The sequence below is a fragment of the Sander lucioperca genome, chromosome 8, assembly GCF_008315115.2.
Source record: "Sander lucioperca isolate FBNREF2018 chromosome 8, SLUC_FBN_1.2, whole genome shotgun sequence".
In the NCBI taxonomy this organism is placed as follows: Eukaryota; Metazoa; Chordata; class Actinopteri; order Perciformes; family Percidae; genus Sander; species Sander lucioperca.
This window is the reverse complement of record NC_050180.1, coordinates 13,208,615-13,231,915: the sequence shown is the minus strand read 5'-3', so window position 1 is coordinate 13,231,915 and position 23,301 is coordinate 13,208,615. Positions and strand designations below refer to the sequence as shown.

Genomic DNA, 23,301 nt, shown 5'->3' with positions numbered 1-23,301 from the left:
AAACTAGTGAACACTCCCGCTTGCTAATGCAAACAGAAAAAAATATGTATTTGTTTATATCTCATCCAGTCTGTAGAATGCTGCATCAAACCACTTTGCAAATATTTTGTTGAGCTAAAAAATCCATTTGAGATCTTAAGGATTTTCCTAATATGGCTTACGAAGGATCAACATCCATATGCTTTCATTGTAATATGTATTCATTTAAGCATTTTAAGCTATCAGTGTTGATAGCTTAAAATGAGAGGCGTATAAATACTACTGTATTTAGACTCTTGGGCGTACTCATGGATACTTATAAAGAATCCAAACAAAATGTCACAGAAATCAGGTCTTACAACTCAAGATAAAGGGCTTTCATTGGTCATCACAGAAGCCATTATATGATAAATATGTGTACCATATGTAATAAATAGCATCATCTATGTGGTGGATAACAGGACTGGACTGATTAAAAAAAAAAAAAAAAAAAAAAGCATTTCAGTAATGTATTCATGTGATCCTAACTTCCATACACTACCGCCTCTCTGGCTTTGGTATATCACAGTTAAGCTGAAGATGAGGTACAGAATGTCAAAGGTGGTTTTTAAAGGTTAATGAATATGCTGCAGTTACTTATGTAGAAAGGTTTCATTTCATGCAAATAGTCAGAAAGGTCAAACTTCCTTTGTGTTATATCATATATTAAATGTATGGCAGTGTGTACCTCATGTTTTAGTTCTTCCTTTCAATTTTCTTTCTGTCTTTTAGAAACACGATGCCCAGTTTACAGGCATCCAGTTGGTAGGCATGCTGCGTGGCATCGCCTCGGGCATGAAGTATCTGTCAGACATGGGCTACGTTCACCGTGACCTGGCAGCTCGAAACATCCTGGTCAACAGCAACCTGGTGTGTAAAGTGTCAGACTTCGGCCTGTCCCGAGTCCTGGAGGACGACCCGGAGGCTGCTTACACTACCAGGGTGAGCTGGAGCACAAACACAATCAGAGGACATAAATGACACCAAGAACAAATATGTTGGGCACTGTCCTAGGGCACACCCTTTTTCTTCCAGGAATGTGTTACTTAAAATGCAATGTTACATAAAACTCTCTGAACACAACAATGGGATATAGTACTCAATACATTAGCTCTACAACTGGATACAGTTTCCCTTTTATATCAGAATTATCTTTTTTCCTCTCCAGCAAGAATGATCCAAAAAACCAAACAGCAATAATGTTCTTGTCTTTATGCATACAGACTCCATCATAATAGGCTCCACATTTACACCTCTCACAAACACACATGCTGTATACTTTCAGTATTTTCCCTCTTCCATTTTCCGACTATGGCAAGGGAGAAGAACATCAATAAAAAGCAGAGTTGTGATAAGACCGACCCAAAAATCCCCAAAGCTTGGCCTCGCTGGATCACAGTACAGAAATGGCAAATATACACCAATTGCAACGCCCCAAAGTATAGTGCTCGGGCAAGGAAAAATGTACATCTTAAGAAAAACCTTAAGAAAAAACCTACTGTAGTAGGTGAGACAGTACAGTTTTCAAAAAACAAGTGTACACATCTTGGAGGTAAACAGATGACAATTCGAGGAGATTTCACTTGTTTCACTTCTTACAGCACATGTCACAAAATGAAACATTATCAGCAGGCACGCAACACTTCAGGCATTCATCTGTACCTTTTGCAGTGTGTGTGTGTGTGTGGTCATTTTCATCATAGGATCCTGTGCTCTAGACCATGCGTGCAGCCCCTTTAAACATAGTATAATTTGCTGGCTGAGAATTGCTTGTCAAATAAACAGTCAGTTTGCCATTTGCCTTTCTCCCAGAAATACATAATCTAAAATAATAAAACAGAATAATAAATTCTCATATGTTACCGTAACCGACCACGCTCCACACATACAGTACAAGGAGATTTCCATCCAACCCTCACTGGAACTTTCTGTTGTTTTTATACTTCTCTAGCCTTGACTTTTAAGGGAAAAACTATAGTTTTACTTTGTGTATGTTTCTGTGCATGTAAGTCAGTGTCTCCTAGTGTTTCTTGACGAATCAAGCAGTATGAGAGTGTGTTTTCGAAGTGGCATTTTGTGTGTATGTGTGTGTGTGACTACAGCACCGGGGCAAGAGCTGAGCATCTTGGCCGATGTCTGTTAGCTTTGGCTGCCATCGGCCTCCTTTTCTCAGCTCCATTTTCTTCATTTGTCCTGCTTCTCATCTAGAATGACAAGTGTCAGCAGACACTGAGAGGTCGTGCAGGAAACTTTGGAGTATGGTTTGATTAACACATTGTGTTTTTTAGGTTGATGCAGATAGCATTTGATTAAAACTGAATATGGCCATACATGTTTGTACTTACAATAAGGTTTAATGTCACTTTATATGACTCCTTTTAAATCTACTTTATTTATTTATTTATTTTTAATATTTCTGTAGCTTATATTTTGTTAAAAAGCAAATTAATCAATGTGACATGAAGACCTCCTTTGAAGGTTTTACTGCAGGTCCTCTGCACCACTTAGTAATAATATTTCAGATAACTGCTACAGTCCTGGATCTGAGGTTGAGATCACCATGCTCAGTCCAAACCACTGAGCCCATTGGGGTTAAAGGATTTCAGAACAGCTCATAAAATTGTCTGAATGTTTCAGGACATGTAGGCCTTTGCATGTGACATAAACCATGTGTATTGGCTGTAATACATCCAATATTACATGCATTACTTGCAGTCTGTTCTGTAATATTTACAAAGTTATACCATAAAACTTAACACATTGTTGTAACCCAATGTCCTGTCAATCCATTTCTTTTTTTGAGGGTTATTTTGTAATGTCTGATATGTGGTCTTGTATAAATTTTAAGAACAAAAATGTAATGCCACTGACTGACTGTTTCTCTTATTCTCTGTCGCTCAGGGAGGTAAGATCCCTATCCGGTGGACAGCTCCAGAGGCTATTGCCTACAGGAAGTTTACATCAGCCAGTGATGCTTGGAGTTATGGCATTGTGCTCTGGGAAGTCATGTCATATGGGGAACGGCCATACTGGGAGATGTCCAATCAGGATGTAAGTACTGCTATGTTGTCAAGTTCCTTTAGCAGGAGTGTCTGTGTGGCGCAACCACCATAGCCAGCTTTGCACATTTGACAAGTTTTACTGATGAGGAGTAATGTTTTTCCACTGCATGGTACAACTCGATTAGACTCTATACTTGACTTTCTCTTTTTTGGTTTTCCATTAGCAAAAGTTGTGGACAGTACCTGGTACTTTTTTTGGTACCACCTCCATTAAGGTTCCAAAGGAGTTGACCCGATACTAAAAAAGGTGGAGTTAAAACGCTGCAGACCACTGATTGATCAGAGAGAATGGTCACTGGCGTGACATGGGACATCCTGCACATACCCGCAATTTTGAAATAGCTAAGCTACCGTCAGTAGCTACCACAACAAGCTGAAGAGAGACAGGAAATGGGGGAGATAGAGGAGGTATGACCGCAGCAAAGGGCCTCAGGTCAGATTTAAACCTGGGCCGCTGGCAAGGACTGAGCCTACATGGGGCACGCGCTCTACCAGGTGAGCTAGAGGCCGCCCCTCTCATCCCAAATTTGAAATAATGGCAGCCTTCAAAACTGCACCGTACACTACTTACACTGCACCATATAATTGATGAAGTGCAGACGTTCCTCTGTTTGGTTGCTGATGAAAGGATTCAGTCAGTGTTGCATTGACGATATTGTCACAGCAGTTTCACTCAGCATAGCTATGGCGATCAGCTGACAAGCCTGCCTACACTGAGAGGGTACTATACGCAGTGGAAAACAAAAAGAGAAAAAACTGGTATCAAAAAAGCGAGTTGAGTCATGTCAAGCAGAGCCGTATGATGTAGTGGAAAACTAAGCATAAACAACCAGCAACTCCCACTGATTTGTCAAGAACATTATACACATACAAGAAATGTATCTGCCTTTAATCCATCCCAACTAAATAGGAACAGTGGTCAGCCATAGTCAATTTGTAACGCCAGTACCTAAAAAAAGTTTTTTTTGCATGTCTTTATAGTGGGAGGAAACCCACGCAAACACAGGGATAACATGCAAACTCTACACAGAAAGACCCTGCCTGGACATCAAACACAGTACTCAGCAGTGCTTACTTGCTGTGAGGCAGCAGCCCTAACCACTGAGCCATCGTGCTGCCGATGATGAACACATCTTATCTGTAATTTCTCAAATCCTGTCTTTTCTTTCCTTCCTACATCTAGGTAATAAAGGCTGTAGATGAAGGATACCGCCTCCCCCCACCCATGGACTGCCCGGCTACCCTTTACCAGCTGATGTTGGACTGCTGGCAGAAAGAGAGGAACAACCGGCCCAAGTTTGAACAGATCGTCAGCATCCTGGATAAACTCATCCGCAACCCCGGTAGCCTCAAAATCACGGCCAACACCACATCCAGGTATCAGAAAGATATTACACCTTTTATTTGTTTTCATTTCTTGTGTTTAGATCCCTTGCACCTGACTAACAAACACCTGGCTCCAGGCAATCCAACACTTAGACCTTTTTAATGCACAGCATTATGGCTTATTGCAGGTCAATGCACTTCCTGCTCTGGGATCACAAAGCATTGGGACCACAGATGTGGTTGGTAAAAAATATTTTTTGTATTAAATTTCAATCTCCATCTCCCCTGGGGCACGCCTGTTTGTTTTTGGAACCAGGCAGTATATGGGCTATATGAGTACATTAAAATTAGCTTGACTTATCACTCATTACCACTTATAACACATCATTCATATTTCCCTTTCCAATGCAGTGTAATTTCATATTCCTCTTTGCCTTTCAATTTTTGTTATGCTACATTCTGTCCTCCTTTTAATCCTCCCTTATGCTTTGCTCCTTTCTTGGGACCACCATGCTCTCCCAGGGGGCCATGGGGAACCAGGGCAACCCATGTACAGTTGTCGATTCTGAGCAGGGAAGGGGACAGGCGCTGGGTCTACGGCAGACGGCCGTGGTATTATGGAGACGTCAAAGCTCATAACATTGACTAATGATTTCTTAAGAAAGTGAAAATAGGTCCCTTGGAGTTTGCATGTAATTTCCCTGATTGGCTTTTAACACTGGGCGAGCACGGGCTGGCCGACAGAGGCAGCTGTGGTGATTTATGAGAACTGTGTGTGTATGTGTGTATCTGCATGTGTGTGTGGTGGCTGCAGTTGCACTGCGGGAGCAGCTGCACTCAGCTCCACACACCTCGTTTGTCTCAGGGCTGTCCTGGCTGACTAATGGAGCACCCCCTCCTCATCAAAACCTAGACCAAAGCCTGGGACTTGAGCAGAGCATCTGGAGGCTTCAGGGGTGGGACCTGGTCAGAGTTTAGTGCCCCTGCATGTGGATGGAGAGGGACTCGGGTTAGTGGGCCAAGGTTGGATGTCATAGACTTATTATGGGTCAACAGGAGCCCAGTCAAGGTTAGAGGCCACTGTCTATCTGATTGGTTTTACAGGGTGTCTAAAACCTAGGAGATCACAGGTTAGCCGGTTTTAAAATGTGTTTATTTGACATGACAATGGCTGCAACGGAAGTGCTATAATACAACTAATGTTCAGTGGTCAGTAATGCACTGGTACATATGTACTTGGTTTGGGTTCTTTACACAAACTATTTTCCTAAGCCATACAATCTATTACATTACTCCTCTCTGTTTTTCATTTTCAAACAAAATCTGTCTGTAGAGAATAAGGATCTTTGGTTCATTTTCGGTAGTTAGGGCTGGGCTGGAAATGGGGAGTTGGAACAAGAGCTAACCCCTTCCCTGGTGAGGGGCTTGGGAGAAAGTAACTGGAACTGGGGCCTTGGGCCATGGCTGCAGATAGAACTGAGCTGAGATCTATGCTTGTGTGGATGTTGGCCTGTAACTACTATCCTTTTCTAAACATAACCAGGAGGTTTTTGTGCCTAAACCTAACAAAGCTGCAACCGTTTCGACCGTTATTTTCTCTGGTTTAGATATGATGATGGAAAAACGCTTCCGTGGGGTGTATTTCCTGCCACCGCTAGGGGTGCTAATTTATGAAATTATAATTAGAAGGTAGGAAAAAAGAGCCTACATCGTTGTATGGTTTAGAGGACTTGTTGGATTGGTACTAGGCATTGCAGATACAGTGCATTGAAGACCAACATCTTTAAATTAAATTATCCAAATGCTAATATTTTGTGTATTTTACATTTAATGTGTTCAAATATAAGCTAATTTAACCCTTGTGTGGTGTTCATATTATTGTTACACAGCCAATGTTTCCGGGTCTGGTGGACCCACCACATTATTAGGCTTTTAAATCAATACAGCCATAACAATTTATGTAAAAAATACTTAACAGATGTTTACTTTAGCTCAATTACCAATGATATATACATCATTTATGGTTCATATTTGCCATTTACCCCTGTGAGATCACATTTATGATCATATGATCATTTTCGTTTTTTGTGAGAAAATTATTATTATACATTATTGGTGCTTATTTCTTAGAAGTTAATCAGAACAGGTGAAAGTGCTTGAAATGTAACAATTTTGCAACTTTGTGTGGGAATAGCAGGTGCAGAAAGACAACATTCCCACACACAGACACCTACACTCAGACACGCACACATACAGACGCACAGACACACACAGAGACGCACAGACAAATAGACATACACACACACACACACACACACACACACACACACACACACGCACACACACACACACACACAGCAGGCCCAGTTAGGAGGAGGACACAGTTAAGTTTCATAGCACCTACAATTATTACACAATTATTACACTCGGGTCCAGTAGACCCGAACACCTCATATGTAATAGTTATGTGTAGGGGGGGTGTACCGTGTGCAGTCATTGAAAATACGTTTTTTTTTATGTTCTTCACAGAAAATGAGCCAAGGCCAATGAGTTTGAGTTAGAAGAAATAATAAATAGCATCATTTTTCTTTTAGCAAACATTGAAAACGGGTCCCACAGACCCGAACTACAAAAACTACAATTCTGCATTGAAACCCCGGCTCATAATACATATTAAGAGTTCAGAGTAGGAGTTGTGCATGCTTGACTGGAATCAAATTAAAAAGTCTCAATTTAGGTTAATAGTTTCCCTCAGACCACCTTTGTATTGATTTAAACTACATCATATCCATCACATCCAACAGAGGCAGAGGATACCAAATGACCACATATCAAAATTTGAAATCAAAGGCCAAATATTGGGCCTATACAGCGCATCAGTAACCTCTCTCAGAGACACCCTGGGATTTGTCCCTTTAACACAGTGAGAGGTGAATCCTCCCACTCTGTCCTGCCTGCATGCATCTGCTCAAGCTCTTCTCCTCATCCACCTCGCTCCTCCCTTGAGAGCTCTAAAAACGAGACTACACAACCTCGGTTATTTAGAGGTCAAAAGAACGAAAGATAGAACAGAAACAGGAAGGGAAATGAAAATAAGAAGGGGGGAGTAGACTTTATTTTCTCTCTGGTGTATTTATACTTCCTTCTGTACGAGTGGGTGTTTTCTGCGTTTTTATATGGTGTTAAGTCCAGGAGGGGTTTTAAACCACCCTCTGCCGTCAGACAGATGCTTTCTTTTTCCTTTATAGCATCCCTCTGTTTCTGTTTGCGCTCCAATCATCTTGTCTCTTGAGCTGCTGTGAGATGTTGCCGAAAATATAACAACAAAGAAAACAAAGAAAATGATAAGGAAGGGGAAACAAGGTCATTTTCAGTTTATCTCTCAAAGGAGACAGGAGAGGGGTAAAGAAAGCCAAGACTGAAGGCGAGGATGAGATCAGAGGAGAAAAAGAAGAAAAGTGGTACAGGAAAGGAGAGGATCAATTATCCTCCAAAAAAGACAAACATTCAGCCCAAAAGTTGTTATCCAAGACATTTAAATATAACTAACATTTTTTTTTAGCAAATGTATATCTGAAAAAAAGTCAGTCATAACCATCACAATCGCTCCTTTACGCTACATTTTTTTTGAAACTACCTAGAGAAAAAAATGTATACATATCCTTCTTTTCCCCTCTTGCAAACCTCCCCCACTTTCTAGCCTCCGATTCCTTCCTTTTCCTACAAACCAGTCTCTCCAGGGGGTCCTGGGAGGCCCTCAGCATTTTGACAGTCCTCTGATCTGGCAACGAAAGACTCAATCATTGTAACAACACCCACTCTACTGCCTCAAATGCATCTTTTTTCAACCCTTTTTTCTCTCTCGGTTTGAGTTGTCATCTCAATTTTCTTCTCCATACAGCTTAATATGGTGTTTTTGTCTGTTGCTTGATGGCAGCTTGATACTTTTCTATTGTAACATGCTGTTGATTGTAATTTGCTTCTTGAAATCAAAACATATTGCATTGGCATGAAGTTTAAAGAGTTTTTACCAGTATAATAAGGTACTTCTCATTTCTAACACACAAGAAAAACCAAAACAATATGTTACCTTTGTAAGTATACTTGTAAGTTTTAATTTACCATTCTTCACAATAAGAGCATACACACATGTAATGTTTAACATATACTGTACCTGTATGTGTGGCTATGCAAACTCTTTATTTGAGATAAGAGATAGCTAATACATGATACACGTATTCACAAAAGAGTTGAGGAAGTGTGTATTTGCAACACATTCTTACTCCCAGCGTGTCAAAAAGAGACGCTTGGTCAGGTGTCTTTGGTGTTTGTTACTGACGCAAAAAGTCTGCTTTAGCGTCTAGCCCTTTGGCGTCATAGACTCTCACTTTTGGGTGCTCTGGGTCGGTACTCTTGGCATCACTATTTGACGCTCTGAGTCAGGATGTCAATTGACTGACATGCAGCACAAGAACGAGACAGTCAGTTTTGGAAAAGATCGTTAGCCTGGTTGACACCAGACCCTTCTCAGTTGTAACTGAGAGTGGGTCTGGGTAAGGTTCATTGACAGTTCATTTCCAAAGGGGCGTCACCAGCGGATGCCGCTCAAATGCCTCGAGGGCGCATTGGATATTGGATACGATCCGGGTGACGCTGCGCTTCGGTAGCCGTCATGTTGAATGTAAACAAAAAGCTGCTCGCCGTCGCTGCGCTATCGTTGTTGCATAAAACCCGGTTGAAAAAACGGTTGTGATTGGTGTAAAGCCCGCCTCAGCAGGTGTGATTGGTGCCTCGATTTTGGGGACATTGGAAATGGGCTCTTCGCCAGACTGACTTGCAGAGCAAATCTCAAATTTGCCAGAAGTTCGTCAGGGTTTACCCAGGCTAAAAGATCGTGGGTGGGGTTGCAAAATGTACGCTGGACAAGAACAGGACACAAACCCTGGTCTGTTGGGTGAAAGTCCTGAGTTGGTTGATCTATCCAAAACCCCAAAGCAACCTCTGCACGCAGATTTTCAGTCTTTCATACTACTCGCTACCGTCGTCGCTCTTAATACCAAGTAATTTTACAGCACCGCGGTCGAGCTGCTGATCTGCTGGTGCGTTCTATACAGACGCTAAAGGGTGATTTTTGCGTCGGTATCTGATGATAAGAGCCACTGACCAAGCGTCACTATTTCACGAGTTGGGAGTGAGAACGGGTTGGTATTTGTGATATATTTAAATTTATAATTTTACAAACATTCCTTTAAATTTCAATGCCCCTTTCACAAAAAAAGGGTAATTTACAAAAACTCAATTTAAATTTGAAACAATCTTAGCAAAATAAATAGTTTTAGTCCATTTTTTTCTAATCTAATTCCCTTAAGTTAGCCTAACCTTGGGATACAATTTCCCAGCTTTCTCACAAATAGTGGTTTCAAACTTCCCTGCCAATCCAAATCAATCAGGCGGAGGTTGACTTCCTGGTATTCTAATGAGTTTATTTACAAGGCTATGAATAGTATTCCCTGAAAGATAACTACCCTTTTTTCTGTTCTGTCCTGTCTTGTCCTGCCTGTTTGCAAGGCTCTATTCCCTTATGTGCATGTGTGTGTGTGTGTGTGTGTGTGTGTGTGTATGTGTGTGTTTTTGTGCGCTGTCTAGACGCAGGTGCCTTTGTCTACTCTGCAAGAAAGGTGCATTGTGTCCTGTGCAAAGTGCCTTTGCAACCTAGTTTTAAATGCCACTCACAAATTTAGCAATTAACACACAAAATGCTCCAACGAATGCTTTTTTTGGCTATTGATTATTATGTTTTGGGTCCCAGTTTGACCTAATTTGGTTTGACCTGGTTTCCCATTTCCTGGCTTGATGTGATCATGTTTTACAGCAGCAAAGTATGCCACATTTGTATTAAACGTAGCATCAGTAGTGACTTTAGAGATTGGACACTGACAAAGAAAATAGCTTTCTTTGTCATCTTCAGCATCCCCTCCACTCTCTTTTGCTCTCTCTGTATGTCTTTCTAACTCTCTCATCCTTCCTCTTCCCCCGTCTTTGGCAACCATCAATCGGAGCGAGTCAGAACAGCGCCTGCAGCCAATCCTTCACCCTCTACTGTTGACTGAGCACTCTAAAGCCCAACGCGGTGCATTTAATTAGATTTGATCCAATTGAAACCATCAAGTCTAATCAGATCTAATGTTGAATTTTGCCACATGGTACATGTACTGCAGGAAACAGTAATGACATTAGACAGAAAACTGATGCCGCTTTTGTTAGTAATCTTGTTCTTGAATATGTTAAATACATTATGGAAATATTTTGTGTGACGGTTCGATTTCCCCCTTGTATTCAAAGCCCAAAGGCACTATGCAGGTTTACTGTATATGGAGCAGACACATATGGCCATATATATATATATATATATGTGTGTGTGTGTGTGTGTGTGTGTGTGTGTGTGTGTGTGTGTGGTTCCCTAAAGAGTGCCGCACAATCAGATTAAGAAATCTGGGTTGCATTTTGTTCTGTATAGGTATGCAAGCACAGAATGTTTAGAATAGTATTGACGTATGTTAAAATATGTAAATATAGTTATATCAAAATGAACACACATTCTTTCTAAAACATTTGATACATATATATAATGCTGTGTAACAGATGTTTTAACACAACAATTAACAAACTAACATGGACAAACTAGTCGGGAAAGGTTGTATGTCATGTGCAGGAGTGTTTAAATCTGAGCGCTTAAATCTGACAATGATCTATGCAACCCTGGAGCCCATCATGACACTGCTACATAGTGTTACCAGTGCACAAATGACAAACAATAACAACATCAATGGTTTAAATGGAATAGCATGGGTCAAGGCAAACAGTGCTGGAATGTATGCTGCTGCTAAAATAGCATTTCATGAGCCCTACCGCATACAGTATATGCTTTGAGTTCTCTGTATGCTTGTGGGGAGTGACAGAGTTTATATGTAAAATAACAACTCAACACTTAGTATTCACATCATAATAAATTCATTCTACAAGAGCTGATGAGGGTGATGCTAATGCCTTTGTGTTTCTGAAATAACACTATAAACTAAATTTTATTCATCTGACTATGTTACAGGCCATTACCCAAGGAAATTTATTTATTCATAGTCAATTAATGTTTTCATGTTACTTCTTCTCCTGTGTCCCCTCAGGCCGGCCAACCTGTTGTTGGACAGGAGCAGTTCAGAGGTTCCCTCGATGGGGACGCTGGGTGAATGGATGGATGGAATGAGGACTTTGCCCTGTAAAGAGGCCTTCTCTGGGGTCAGCTACAGCTCCTGTGACACCCTGGCCAAGACCTCCACCGAGTAAGACAACCACACACACACACACACACACACACACACACACACACACACACAGACAGACACACACACTAAGCTCCTCTGCCCATTCATGTCAGCAGTGTTTACAGGTCCCCAGTACCCCTGGCAAGGCCCAGGAATTTGAAGAGGCTCTTGGTGAAGAACACACACACACACACACACACACACACACACACACACATACATACACTCTCTTGTTCTCAGTAAGTAAAGAAAGCTATAGAGCCCTTACTGAAGGTGTCCAGATGAGTCATGGTAATTAATAATGACAGGTCTTTAGCCACGCTCTCAATGTTGCAAGTATGACCACAGAGGGAGAAGGGGAAAGCATTAAAAGAAAGAGAGATAAGTAGAGAGACAAAAAAGAGAAAGAAAGAGAGAGGACAAGAGTTGTGAGTTCCATAAGGGAGAGGGGATAAGAGAGAACCTATTGAGTGAGGGAATGAGAGGGGAGATTTGACAAGATAAAAGGGAAGAGAGACAGGCCTTTGAAAGAGCGAATAAAGGCATAGCTGTCAAACAGGTATGCATGACACTCTATACTGTAAAGCATTAAAATGCAGAGCAAAGATCAAGCGAAGATTTTCAGAAAACTATTTGGAAGCCAAATCTAAAGAAATCAGAGAGCACACACTGCATGACCTACAATATGTTCTCTTGAAGTTGAGTATGTTCTAGTTCTCTAGAAAATTACAGTCGATGCTGTGATAAATCCAATATTAATAATTTACTTCATGCAACATTAAGAGAAGACCTGGACTGGTGATCCCTGAAGTTCCTTCAGAGTGCCTTACCTTATATATTATCAAGTAAACAAAAGGACAACAGTTGCTTAGCTCATGACAAAGTTGATTCAGTCAGGCATTTATGACATATAGTACGTAAGCCCTTCCTGAGACCAAATGGTAATTTTAATGTTAACGTACCTCCGTCTTCCCTCAGGACAATTATCCCTTGATGTTAAACCCTAAGCCTTCCCTCAGTACAATAGTATTTTGATGTTAAACTCAGTTGTGACTGTTAACAGACTCTCATCTGACAAACACACAGGTAGAATCATAGGCTTCCCCAAAATCAATACTTTGAGGACAAAACTCTAAAATCTAAATTGTTCATTTTCCACAATCTTCTAAAATCTATGTTCATATAAAAACGTATTTGCAACAGCAAAATGTTACTTTTCTTGTAAATATTATTTCACCAAGATTTCTTTTTGTGCCAATTTATGCTCCTGGCAAATTATTCATGATTAATATGTTAATGTTGAGGCAACTGTGGTTCCTTCAACATAACCACTTGATTGTTGTCTTTTTGTTAAAATACTGAAGTCAACACTGACTTTAAGCACAAGAAGACACACGTCCTGGATGTGAACATGTACGTATATGAATGAATGAATGTAATCCAGCAATTATTAATTCTATTTTTTTTTTGTTAGAGGTTGAGAGTTTTACATGTTTGTAGTATGAGGGACTTTTGGTGGGAATTACATTAGTGTCTGAGTATTTGTCACAATAGAGGGTTTAGTAGATCAATGTCCCTGGATAAAGGAGAGCTAGTACCAGAGACTATTAGAGATTATAGGTCTTACTCTGCTGATAGGATCCGCAGGCTGACAAAAGGTTCTGCGATAGTAGATCAGGTTCTGGAAAGACTCCTGTGCTGGCAGACTGAAAGGAATTATGATTTCCAAGCACAGTGATAACAGACTGGGAGATTATACCGATGAACATGCTGCCTTTAGACTTACAGGTCAGAGTACAGCTACTTGGGAAAATGAAGGACAGCTGACTAGTTTTATATCTTTTTGTTGTTTTCTTTTTTCTCAAAGTCAGAATGCAGACATTTTCTGTCACTTTGTCTCAGTCTTTCTCTCTCTCTCCCTGGCTCTGTTGGCCTGCTGCTGCTTTAATTGATGTGGAATGTGACCGGGTAAATAATTGGACATTTCTAATCATTGTGATCAAAGCAGCCATTCACTGTGGTGATGGCAGCAACGGGGGCAGTTGTGGAGTGGTGGTCAGTGCTGCAACTCCTGTCAATAGCTATAGTCATTAGAAGTGTTAGGCCGGCTACACACTGCCTGCGTGGCGTGTCCGTTTTTATTTCGGCTCCCATGTTAACAGGTTAGAGCTTACACACTGCCTGCGTGATACGCACATCTCAGCCGCGGCTTGAGCCGCGCCGAAAACGTGTGCATGCTAGAACCAACGCCTATTTTTCACGCGACACGCAAGCGTGTTGGAAGCGTTTCCAGGCAAAATAGAATAGGAAAAGATGCTTATATGTTATTTTGACACAAATACATATTAATAAATGACATGTTGATGTTTGAAAGTCTCTAGGTTTTGACATAAATGCAGATATAAATGCAATAAAAAAAAGATTATCAAATATTGCACCTATCAATACAGAACGAAATATTCTGTAGACTATTTTGCCATCAATACTGCCGACGTTGTCTTTGCTGTAATCAAATCAGTATACATTTATGTTTAACATGAAGCATACTACTGCTTGAGTGCAGTAAATCAATGGGAAACATACATGTGTACAGACAAGGCTAGCAGCAGCAGCGCCACGTCAGACACGTTTCTGGTGTGTAAAGACAGAAAAATCCACGCAGCCGCCACGCAACTGACACGCAACAGAAACGCCACGCTAACGCCATGCTAACGCCACGCAGGCAGTGTGTAGCCGGCCTTAGGCTTTATATGTTAGAAAGAAGCAGTGCGTAATGTGTGCCCTTTTATATAGTGATGAATTGTGGAGTTGATGTCACTAGTTGGCCAGTATAGGGGTCCTTAAAAGTATTATAAAGTAAATAGGAGTTTAAATCTTCGCCAAAGGCAACCTTCCACATTGGCAACTATAAATTACAATGACTTGTAACTGAAACATATCTTAATCAGGAGAAACAAGTGAATGTAGTAAAGATGAAAGTTTACAACAACAGATGATATAGTATATTTAAGTCTTGGCAGAAAGTCTTTGGCGCTTAAACTCTATGGGGAGATTTGTAACCGAGGGGTGTCTGCCCTGAGTAGCAGCAAGATAAATCCCCCCATGGAGTCTGGACACTGGTGGTGGTGTTGGTGGCTGATGATTATGCTGAGGCTGATGGAGCTGATGGAGCTGAAGAATCTGTGAAGACTGGCGTTGATTGGAAGGTGTAGGGGCAATTTGACATTTGCAACGATTGAAACTAAAATGACAGCTGACAGCAACAGAGAGGAGAACAGATTTAAACAGAGTTACAGCCGTGAACATGCCGCGTGCATAACAGCAGAATGAATGTACTAAAGGCAGATAGAGAATATATATTCTATATTTAAACAGAGGCAGCAGCAGGATGATAGGCTTGCAATTTAGGTGTGTCACAGTGCTATTTGATAGATGAGATTAGCTGATGTGACCACCTGAGCATGCGTGAGAGCATTTAATGCAGATGCAGGAGGAATATAACTGCAGTCCTAATCATGCAAACATATAGTCTTTGTAAACTTATGCTAAAGCTTTATTAGAACTTAATTTTCACGAAATATTAAAAGGCTATTATTAGATTGTGTGACGTGATTCTTTGTACCAAAGATACCAAATGAACAAGCTGTCTCTTTTGTCAGGTGTACGATACAAAAGATATATTTTGTCTCTTGACATTTCTAATGCCATTTATGTAGTGGATATGTTAATCAATGAAATGTTCTCTTTAGTCAACATATTACAAAACAAAACAGCTTACACTGCAGACTGAGTTGTATGGTGAGGGTATTGACACAACACACCTCAGATAAACTGCACAAACCCCCCACTAAATAAATCATATTGGCCTATGATGCTTTTTCTGTAGTTAGATGCTAAATTGGATCACTGCAGTATTAATCCACTGAAGGCTGAGGCTAAGGTACTCAAGGCTAGCTCAGCTACAAGGCTAGCTGCCCTGGATGAAGCTATGGATTGCTCAGTATAGATTGCTCTATTGATTTGTACAGTCTTAATCTAGTCCTTGATATTCAGCACAAGGCTTGGCAATGCTCTGACCTCCGAGGAACAGTAATCATACTTGGCTGCAGTGTGCTGACTCAACTGCTGGAGTAATTTAAGTCCTTTTTCAAGACGGTGGAATGGATTGACTAGGAAATACCGCATCATTTGGACTATTTTCTTCATCTAGAAAGAGTGCATGCAAAGTTCACATCAGGTATTTCAGGAAGTGACCTAGACTGCTTTACAAAGGACAGTGGCAAAACACTGACATGTTCTTGTACAACCACATACAGCATAGTACATATGGTCAGGACCCTTCCTGGTACCTAAATCTTACCCAGCATCCACTTTCTTCCAGCAACTCAAAACGTGACACAACAAATTAGATACTGACTTGTGCCTATGTGTATTTATAAAGTGATGCAGTGGTTAAAGTTGGATGGTTTCTATTCACAAAAAACACCAGAATTCACTTTTAACTACGCTGAAGCAAAAATACCCTGCAGACGTTATACCCTGGGATGATGGGAATTGCTGGGCACTGTGACATGCATGCTTTAGAAAGAAACGTATAACTGTTAATCTTTTTCAGGTGATAGTTTGTGTTTAAGTATGATTTATAATCATACGTGTTTCATCAGTTGGATCTTGAGATGATCCATATCCAAGATGAGGATACAGTTCATTTACACTCATTACTTTTTTTATGAAGAGAACATGTTGACTCAAAAATGCATAATATGGCTTTGGTGATGCAAAGAGAAGATGACAACATAACTGCTTTGACTCTCAATGGGACAGGATAAAGGCACAACAAAAATAAATTTTGTTAGTGTTGAAAATGTATATACAATGTCTAATACATCCAAACTTGTTGACTTGTGGTTCAACTGTCCACGATAACTTTAAGTGGGAACATTTCCTGAAATGCCATGACATACTGGGAAGCCAGAACAGTGCATTGCATAGTTTATGCCTAGTTAAAGAACAACTTTACTGCACACAACTTAAAGTTCATCTCCCTATGAAAATATAATGTGTTTCAACTTGAAACTGTTTTGTTAATGTCATGGTGTTTCTTATTTTTCTCGCTTTTAAAATGTCATTGCACTCTTGGACAGCCTAGTTCCCCTTTACCCTTCTGGTCCATCTCCACAGTTAAATGAACAGCATTTCAAGTCTTTGAATGATTAATAGTTATATCCCAAAAGCATATGGTCATAACGATATAGTGTAAAATCAAAATAAGGCTGAATTATGAGCTCTGCGTTGCTGAGCAAACAACCACCAACATACCTGTAGTTATTATCAGTTGTATTTGCAGTTATTAGTTTAAACTTTTTAGCTTTAGTTTATTATTAGTATTATTATTGAGTTAATTGTCAGAGTTGATTTGGTATTTTTAAGCTGAGATTAAATCTTTTTGCCAAAATGTCTACAAGCAACTAATAAATATGGGATTTCTGTATATTTTGAGATCATAAAATGTTTGCACCATGTTCACAAACATAGGAGTTACTGTCCATGTTACTTTAAGTTCAAGTCATCTTTATTTCCTGACTTTAATGTCTATGTTTGATTTACATTGTATGGGTAAAGCCTCATGATTTAGCCTGATTCATTGAAACTACGATGTGCTTCAGCTATTATTCTAGAGAAAGCACAAATTGATGACATCCAGTTTAATGTGTTAATGTTGCTGGGCCTGGCTGTGTCTCAGTAGAGTGGTTCTGACGGAGGTCCACGTCACACCAGCCACTTGCCCAGAATGGGAGCCGTCCATGGGAATCACCACTCTCTAACGCCCAGCTCCTCTCCGCCTCCTCAGGCTCTGGATGGTGGGTGGAGGACAAAGACATACTGGGAGCAGTAACCTACCTCCAGAATCACTGATGGGCTTTCACATGTCTGACTTTTAAAGGGATAGTTCAGTGATAACTCAATAGCTGTGTTTCTATCCAACTGTTAGCTGTAACCTCAAACAAAACAACAGGCTTTAACAACAGGCTCCCAATCAGATACTGCATTATTAGTGTATGGATGGAAACCTAGTTATTGTCTATCTATGGCATACTGGTGCTGTTTGTTACTGTAAAAGGCAAAAACCTCTTTGGTTTTGTCGATTGTAAACTTCATGGAAATACCCAATTAATTGCACAGTTTACATTTAAAGCATTACTTAATTTGAGTGAACTATCCCTTTACATTGTAGTGCAGAGTGAAACGATTTTATTAACACTTTTAGTTTCTGGCTGGTCAAGATGTTTCTAAATGTCTGCTATTTTGGCTGCTCTGGAGAACTAAATGCTCTGCTTGCATCTCAATAATACAAACTTTATTGTGACCATTTTGAAATAACGCTCAAATGTCTTAATGGCCGAAAGTGTTTCTTGTAGTAATGCCACTACTCCGACTGCAACTCCTCTGCTTCTACTAATACAATACCATTACTATTACTTATAGATGGGCAAAATAGATTAGTCCTAACATGCACAGTGACTTCTTCTGTACTGTAATATCAACAATGCTTTGTGTGTACTATGTATTTTTAGGTTGTTGTTACTGTATCTTTCAAAAAGGGCTTAATGTTTTAATAGATCTGTCTAACTACTGTGTGTATTTGATGTGTATGATGTATAACATGTGATACTGACATTGTACAGTAGCTCTTATTTATTTAAAAATAACAATTATGTGCTTCCAAATGCTCTTTTTACACATGAATGCATATAACTAATCTTTTTCAAGCTTCTAAGAGTATTAACAAGTTAACAGATTTATCTGAATCAAAGTGTAATATCCTGCACATGTACCAGTGCTGCTCCTCTCCACATACTTATACCTACCTTGTCAAAGAAATCCAGGTCAATGCAATGCAGGAAACTAGGGCTTTTATGCAACCGTGGCCCTCCCATGCCATTTCCTCCACTGACAGGGTCATAATAGCAGCTGTCAGTGTAGCCCCATAGGCCCACCTCCCTGTTTGTTGGTAATCGAGAGTGGAGGCAACACCCCCTCCACCCCTAGACCCCACTTCAGAGATTTGCCAGTACAGTGGCCTTCTGGGAAATGCAGTCCTTTGTGAATGACAGATGCATGGGAAAGTGAAGGGAGCAGCACTGGGAGCATGTCATTAAATGTCACATGGGTGTCACATCCTCCATCACTAATGCACACTTTCCATCTTTTTCTTTCCATCTCTCCCTCCCTGATTGTGTCTGTGTTTTCTACCTCTTCCACCCCTCTCTCTCTCTCTCCCTCTCCTTCACAAACCAGGGATCTGAAAAAGGTTGGAGTGACTATTGTAGGACCACAGAAGAAGATTGTGAGCAGCCTCAAAGCCCTAGATTCCCACACCAAGAATGGCCCGGTACCTGTTTAAGAAATGAACCCATCAAGTAAAAACACCAGAGACTTGTCTGTCGGTGTGGTTGCTAATCACAGTCTAACACAGTGGCTTCATACGTAAACTGGAAACGGATGGAGAAATATGATCTAAATTAGAGCTTTCGTTGTTTCGTTGGAAGACTATATCAAGTCCCGACAGGGAAACGGGAACGAGTTCAGTGCAGTCCTGCCAGCTAGTTAACTGGCTGACTCTTCGACCCTCCGTCCATCCATGCCCAAGTTGAGATGCCTTACAGACAAATAGGAGGGTAGAGAGAGCAGGGGATAGCCAAGGAGGTCAGGAAGACCTGCCTGGGGATTAAAACTGGGACTGGACTGGGATACAGGGCAAGGACTGGACTAACATAAAGCCGGAGCTCTCCAATATTGGCTAAGCTGGACAGCATAGCCTTCCCTTTACAGCTAAAAAGGGGACGGGCATGCTCACAGTCTCCTCCCTCCACACCTGACTAAGCAGCCCGTGGAACGAGTTGGTGAAATGGCTGAGATGCCATGTGTAGAAGAGCATGGCAGACAGCAGCAGCTCCCCCCGGATGTGGACCCTTCCTGGACTGATGAGGTCTGAGGCGTGAGATTTTGTTGGAACTACCTACATTTACTGTCTCGATCCATGAGCGAACTGACCTGGTATGAACACACCTAGATGTTAACCGAGCCATTTTAGTCTGTAGCTCTAAACTATAGCGTTTGCATTCAGTAGACATGTCACATAAAAGCAATAATTATGATAATCAGTTAAGTAGTCTCATTGTACGGAAGCCATGAGTCTGTCACATGTACAATGTATTGAACGCTGTGCTTTGAAGGTACAGGGGCCATAACACACTTCACACACATCATTTTCTTTATGGTGAAATATATGTTCTATGTGCTTATATGAACAGATAATGTATAGTTATAGCGCCGTTCCCTCATCCCAATGCCCTTTGTGTGAAATCTCAGGATGTATACGTTATTCGTTCTATTTTCTCTAACAAGGGGAAACAGTCAGAGGGAATGGAGCACAGCCAGTTATTGAGAGTGCAGGTTAGGAAAGACAACAAAAAGGAAAATGTAAGAGAGACATTTATAAGAGGAAAAAAGGAGAATTTATATAGGTTGAAATGGTGTCATTCAGGCTTCTGCTCCAGACATTCTTGTTGTGTTCCTGAAGTGTGTTCTTCAGGTAAGACAGGTTAGCATCATCAACCCCACACAACATCAGGTATCAGTTTCTTTCAGTGCATACGCTCAGTTCAAAAGGTTGAGATCAACACTGCTGGTCTGAGGGTGTTGTAGTCTTATTAACAAAAGCCATGCAGGATCTGAAATTTGCTGTAAAAAAAAGTATGAAATTAATCCATACATCCTGGTGTGTTTAATGTAAAATGTAGAGTGCCTCCTCTAGTTGGGTTGGATCATGGTGGGATCGCCAAGCAAAAAGCTCCAGTTTTGATTTATTTTCCACAAAGCCTGTGTTCTCATTGGGGCATGGGGTTTTCTCATCACTGCCAAGGTGTGAAAATGCCCTGAAAGAGATGAAACACTTCCAATAAATGATTGCTTTCTGAGATACTTTATACTACAATATATGTCCAGGATGGGATTTCCCAAAGGCACCTTAGAAGATCTTTGTACTATAAAGTACAGACTTAAAGACTTAAGTTAGTCTCCTGCTTTAATGTCACCCAGTCAATCCCTCAGTGCAACACCTACACGATATTTCTAAACTGGCACTTTGTGCTGTTGGCTGGGTAATATTTAACCCCAAGGGTACTATCTTTAAGCGTCTTCCAAGCACTTACTAGACAATATTTTAGCACTTTGAAATGAAATGGTAATGCCTTGGTATAGACTAAGCTTATGAAATGAAAAGGGGTGATTTCGGTGCTTTTGGGAAACCCTATTCAGTGCGTCAGTCGGTCCTCTGTTACTCTGTCTACCTGTGGATGCTGCTGTTGCTGCTATGTGTTCTAATTAGCATGTACATAATGTAAACCATCATAATGATAGCAACTAGCTCTACAGATCCCACTATATGTACATGGCCATCCCTCTTTGTACAAATGTTTGTATGTATAAAAGAATGAATTAAAATTGTGCAACATTTTTAATTAAAAAAGAGACAAAAAATAATCTGTATTTTATTTTATCTTTTGGATTATATTTGTCTGCTTTGTTTTTTTCTACAATAAAAAGGCAATTATGATTACATTATTATTTATTTGTTAACATAAAGCGCAATATTGATGTTTTTTTTGTAACTTACAGTAAATTATGTGTCAGTGCTATCTGTGTTTTGGTTTTAACTTACTTTATAAACCTGGGACATCTGAGAGAGCAATACTGTTATGCACCCTATATCCAGATCCCTCATTTTCTGTCTCAAGACTGACCCGTGTGTCTGTGTGAGAGTTTAAGTGTGCAAATGTAGATGGCATTGTCTACTAATGTAAAATGATTTGTAGTGGAAACATTTATATTTTTATAATAAATATTCGCAAAATATTTTCCAAAAAATGGATCATGATAGATCTGCTCCTGTGTTTTTATTCTATGATGTGATTATGTCACAGAATAATACATGATGTGGCTTTTCTTTTAACTCTAAAGGTATTTCCATATGTTTAACAGATCACAAGTGATAGTCAAACACTCATAACTCAGATGTCATTTTTTTTATTTAACATTCCATAGACCAGTCTTTTGGCACATCTTGTCTTCTTCAGGATAAAAGCCAGCAATCATCTGACTGACATATATAGTGCACATAACATGTGTTTCAAATCAGTGAGTTCATTGGGCAATCAACATGAACAAAGAAGAAGTCCATAGAAAGGTCATTCATAGCCAAGATAGGTCTTCGCCATCAATGTCCACACTCTAAGAATTAGCAAATAGAATTTAAAGTAAAAACTGCAAAGTAGAAAAATTTCTTAAAGTTCTTTTTCAAATTGAGCAATATGTCTACAAAATAATATAGATAAACAACTGAGTGACACGTGCAATTTTTATAGTCAAGTAAAGAAAGATAATTCTAAATAAAATCAGATAAGAGCAGTAAAAAAATGGGCCTATAAAATCAAGCTATCACGTGGCAAAAATGACTAAGTTTAAGGAAAGAAAACATTTAGGTACACATATGTATGAACAAAATGTGTTACATTTAACTTAGTTTAGCTTGTTAGCTTAAGTGACAAAATTCTTACTGACATCTAGACAACTGTGCCTTAATTTTCAAGGAACTTTATCTGATTGGTGCATTTCTGTTTGTTGTTTTTTTGTATAACCTGCCATAGTGGTTTTGACAGATTTCATAAAAGACACCCGGGAGAATCCTGTCTTTATGAAAATGACCATAAAAAAGGCCAATTATGTTACTTAGTTCTTCGGAGTAGAATTACATTTTGTAGGATTACATTTTTTTAATTGTATCAACATTGTTATACATACACATGCAACTAAAAATTGAAAATTAAAGAAAATTTTGATTTGAGTGCTCATACCTTTCTTTGATGTCTACCCATCTTCAGTTATTCAGTTCCCTATGCTTAACCATTTTAATTACCTAAACTTAAACATACAGTAACCAAAGTTGATTTGCCATTGCCATGATAATTTTCTATCCATTGTCATATGGCTGCAATGCATGCCCATTATGGAAATAAATAAGAATTCTAATTGAATATGGGGTTTTGCAGAATTCTTCAATATCAGCATTCTGTCTGGTTATATGATTGTCACAAGACACTCTCTTTTACTCTACCTGTCTAGTGGACCTGCTACACTGTGTCCACAAACCCTCCCACATCTGTTAACCAGCTTCCAATTTAACCACCTCAGCCTCTGTTTCTAATCCCATCCTCCCTGCTGCCGCCTCCTTGTTTCCCCGGCTGGCCACATCCAATAAAGCATTTTGTTTCCGATCATCCATGGTTCAAGTCGATTTGTTGTGTGATTTTAATGTGGAAGATCTTCGTTGTCTCTTTTTTTTGCTGACTGGGAGGAGATGAGATGTGTCAGACAGGGGAAAGATTGATGGTCGCTCTGCTCAATGTTGAAGGCTGACACTCGCCAGATGTTCCCAAGCAGATGTGCACAGAGAGAAAACAGGACACTGCCCTCCTCAATGCAGGAAACAATGAACACAGTATGCTTGACAACGC

At 40.0% G+C, this 23,301-nt stretch overlaps 1 protein-coding gene across 8 annotated transcripts in view; it reads left to right on the top strand.

Annotated features, from left to right (window-relative positions):
• The window catches only part of epha3 (eph receptor A3), a 102,251-nt gene extending 80,591 nt beyond the window's left edge, over nt 1-21,660 (top strand). For 5 of the 8 annotated variants that reach the window (XM_031281708.2, XM_031281707.2, XM_031281706.2 and 2 more), the window contains 5 exons: nt 751-960; nt 2,920-3,069; nt 4,264-4,457; nt 11,588-11,743; nt 19,025-21,660. In XM_031281708.2, the coding sequence (XP_031137568.1) occupies nt 751-960; nt 2,920-3,069; nt 4,264-4,457; nt 11,588-11,743; nt 19,025-19,130 (816 nt within the window). In that variant the 3' untranslated portion in view covers nt 19,131-21,660. Of the gene's footprint in view, nt 1-750; nt 961-2,919; nt 3,070-4,263; nt 4,458-11,587; nt 11,744-17,468; nt 17,587-19,024 lie in introns of all 8 variants that reach the window. The other 3 variants (XM_031281711.2, XM_031281709.2, XM_031281710.2) reach the window with 2 other exon arrangements.
• Nucleotides 21,661-23,301: the final 1,641 nt, after the last annotated feature.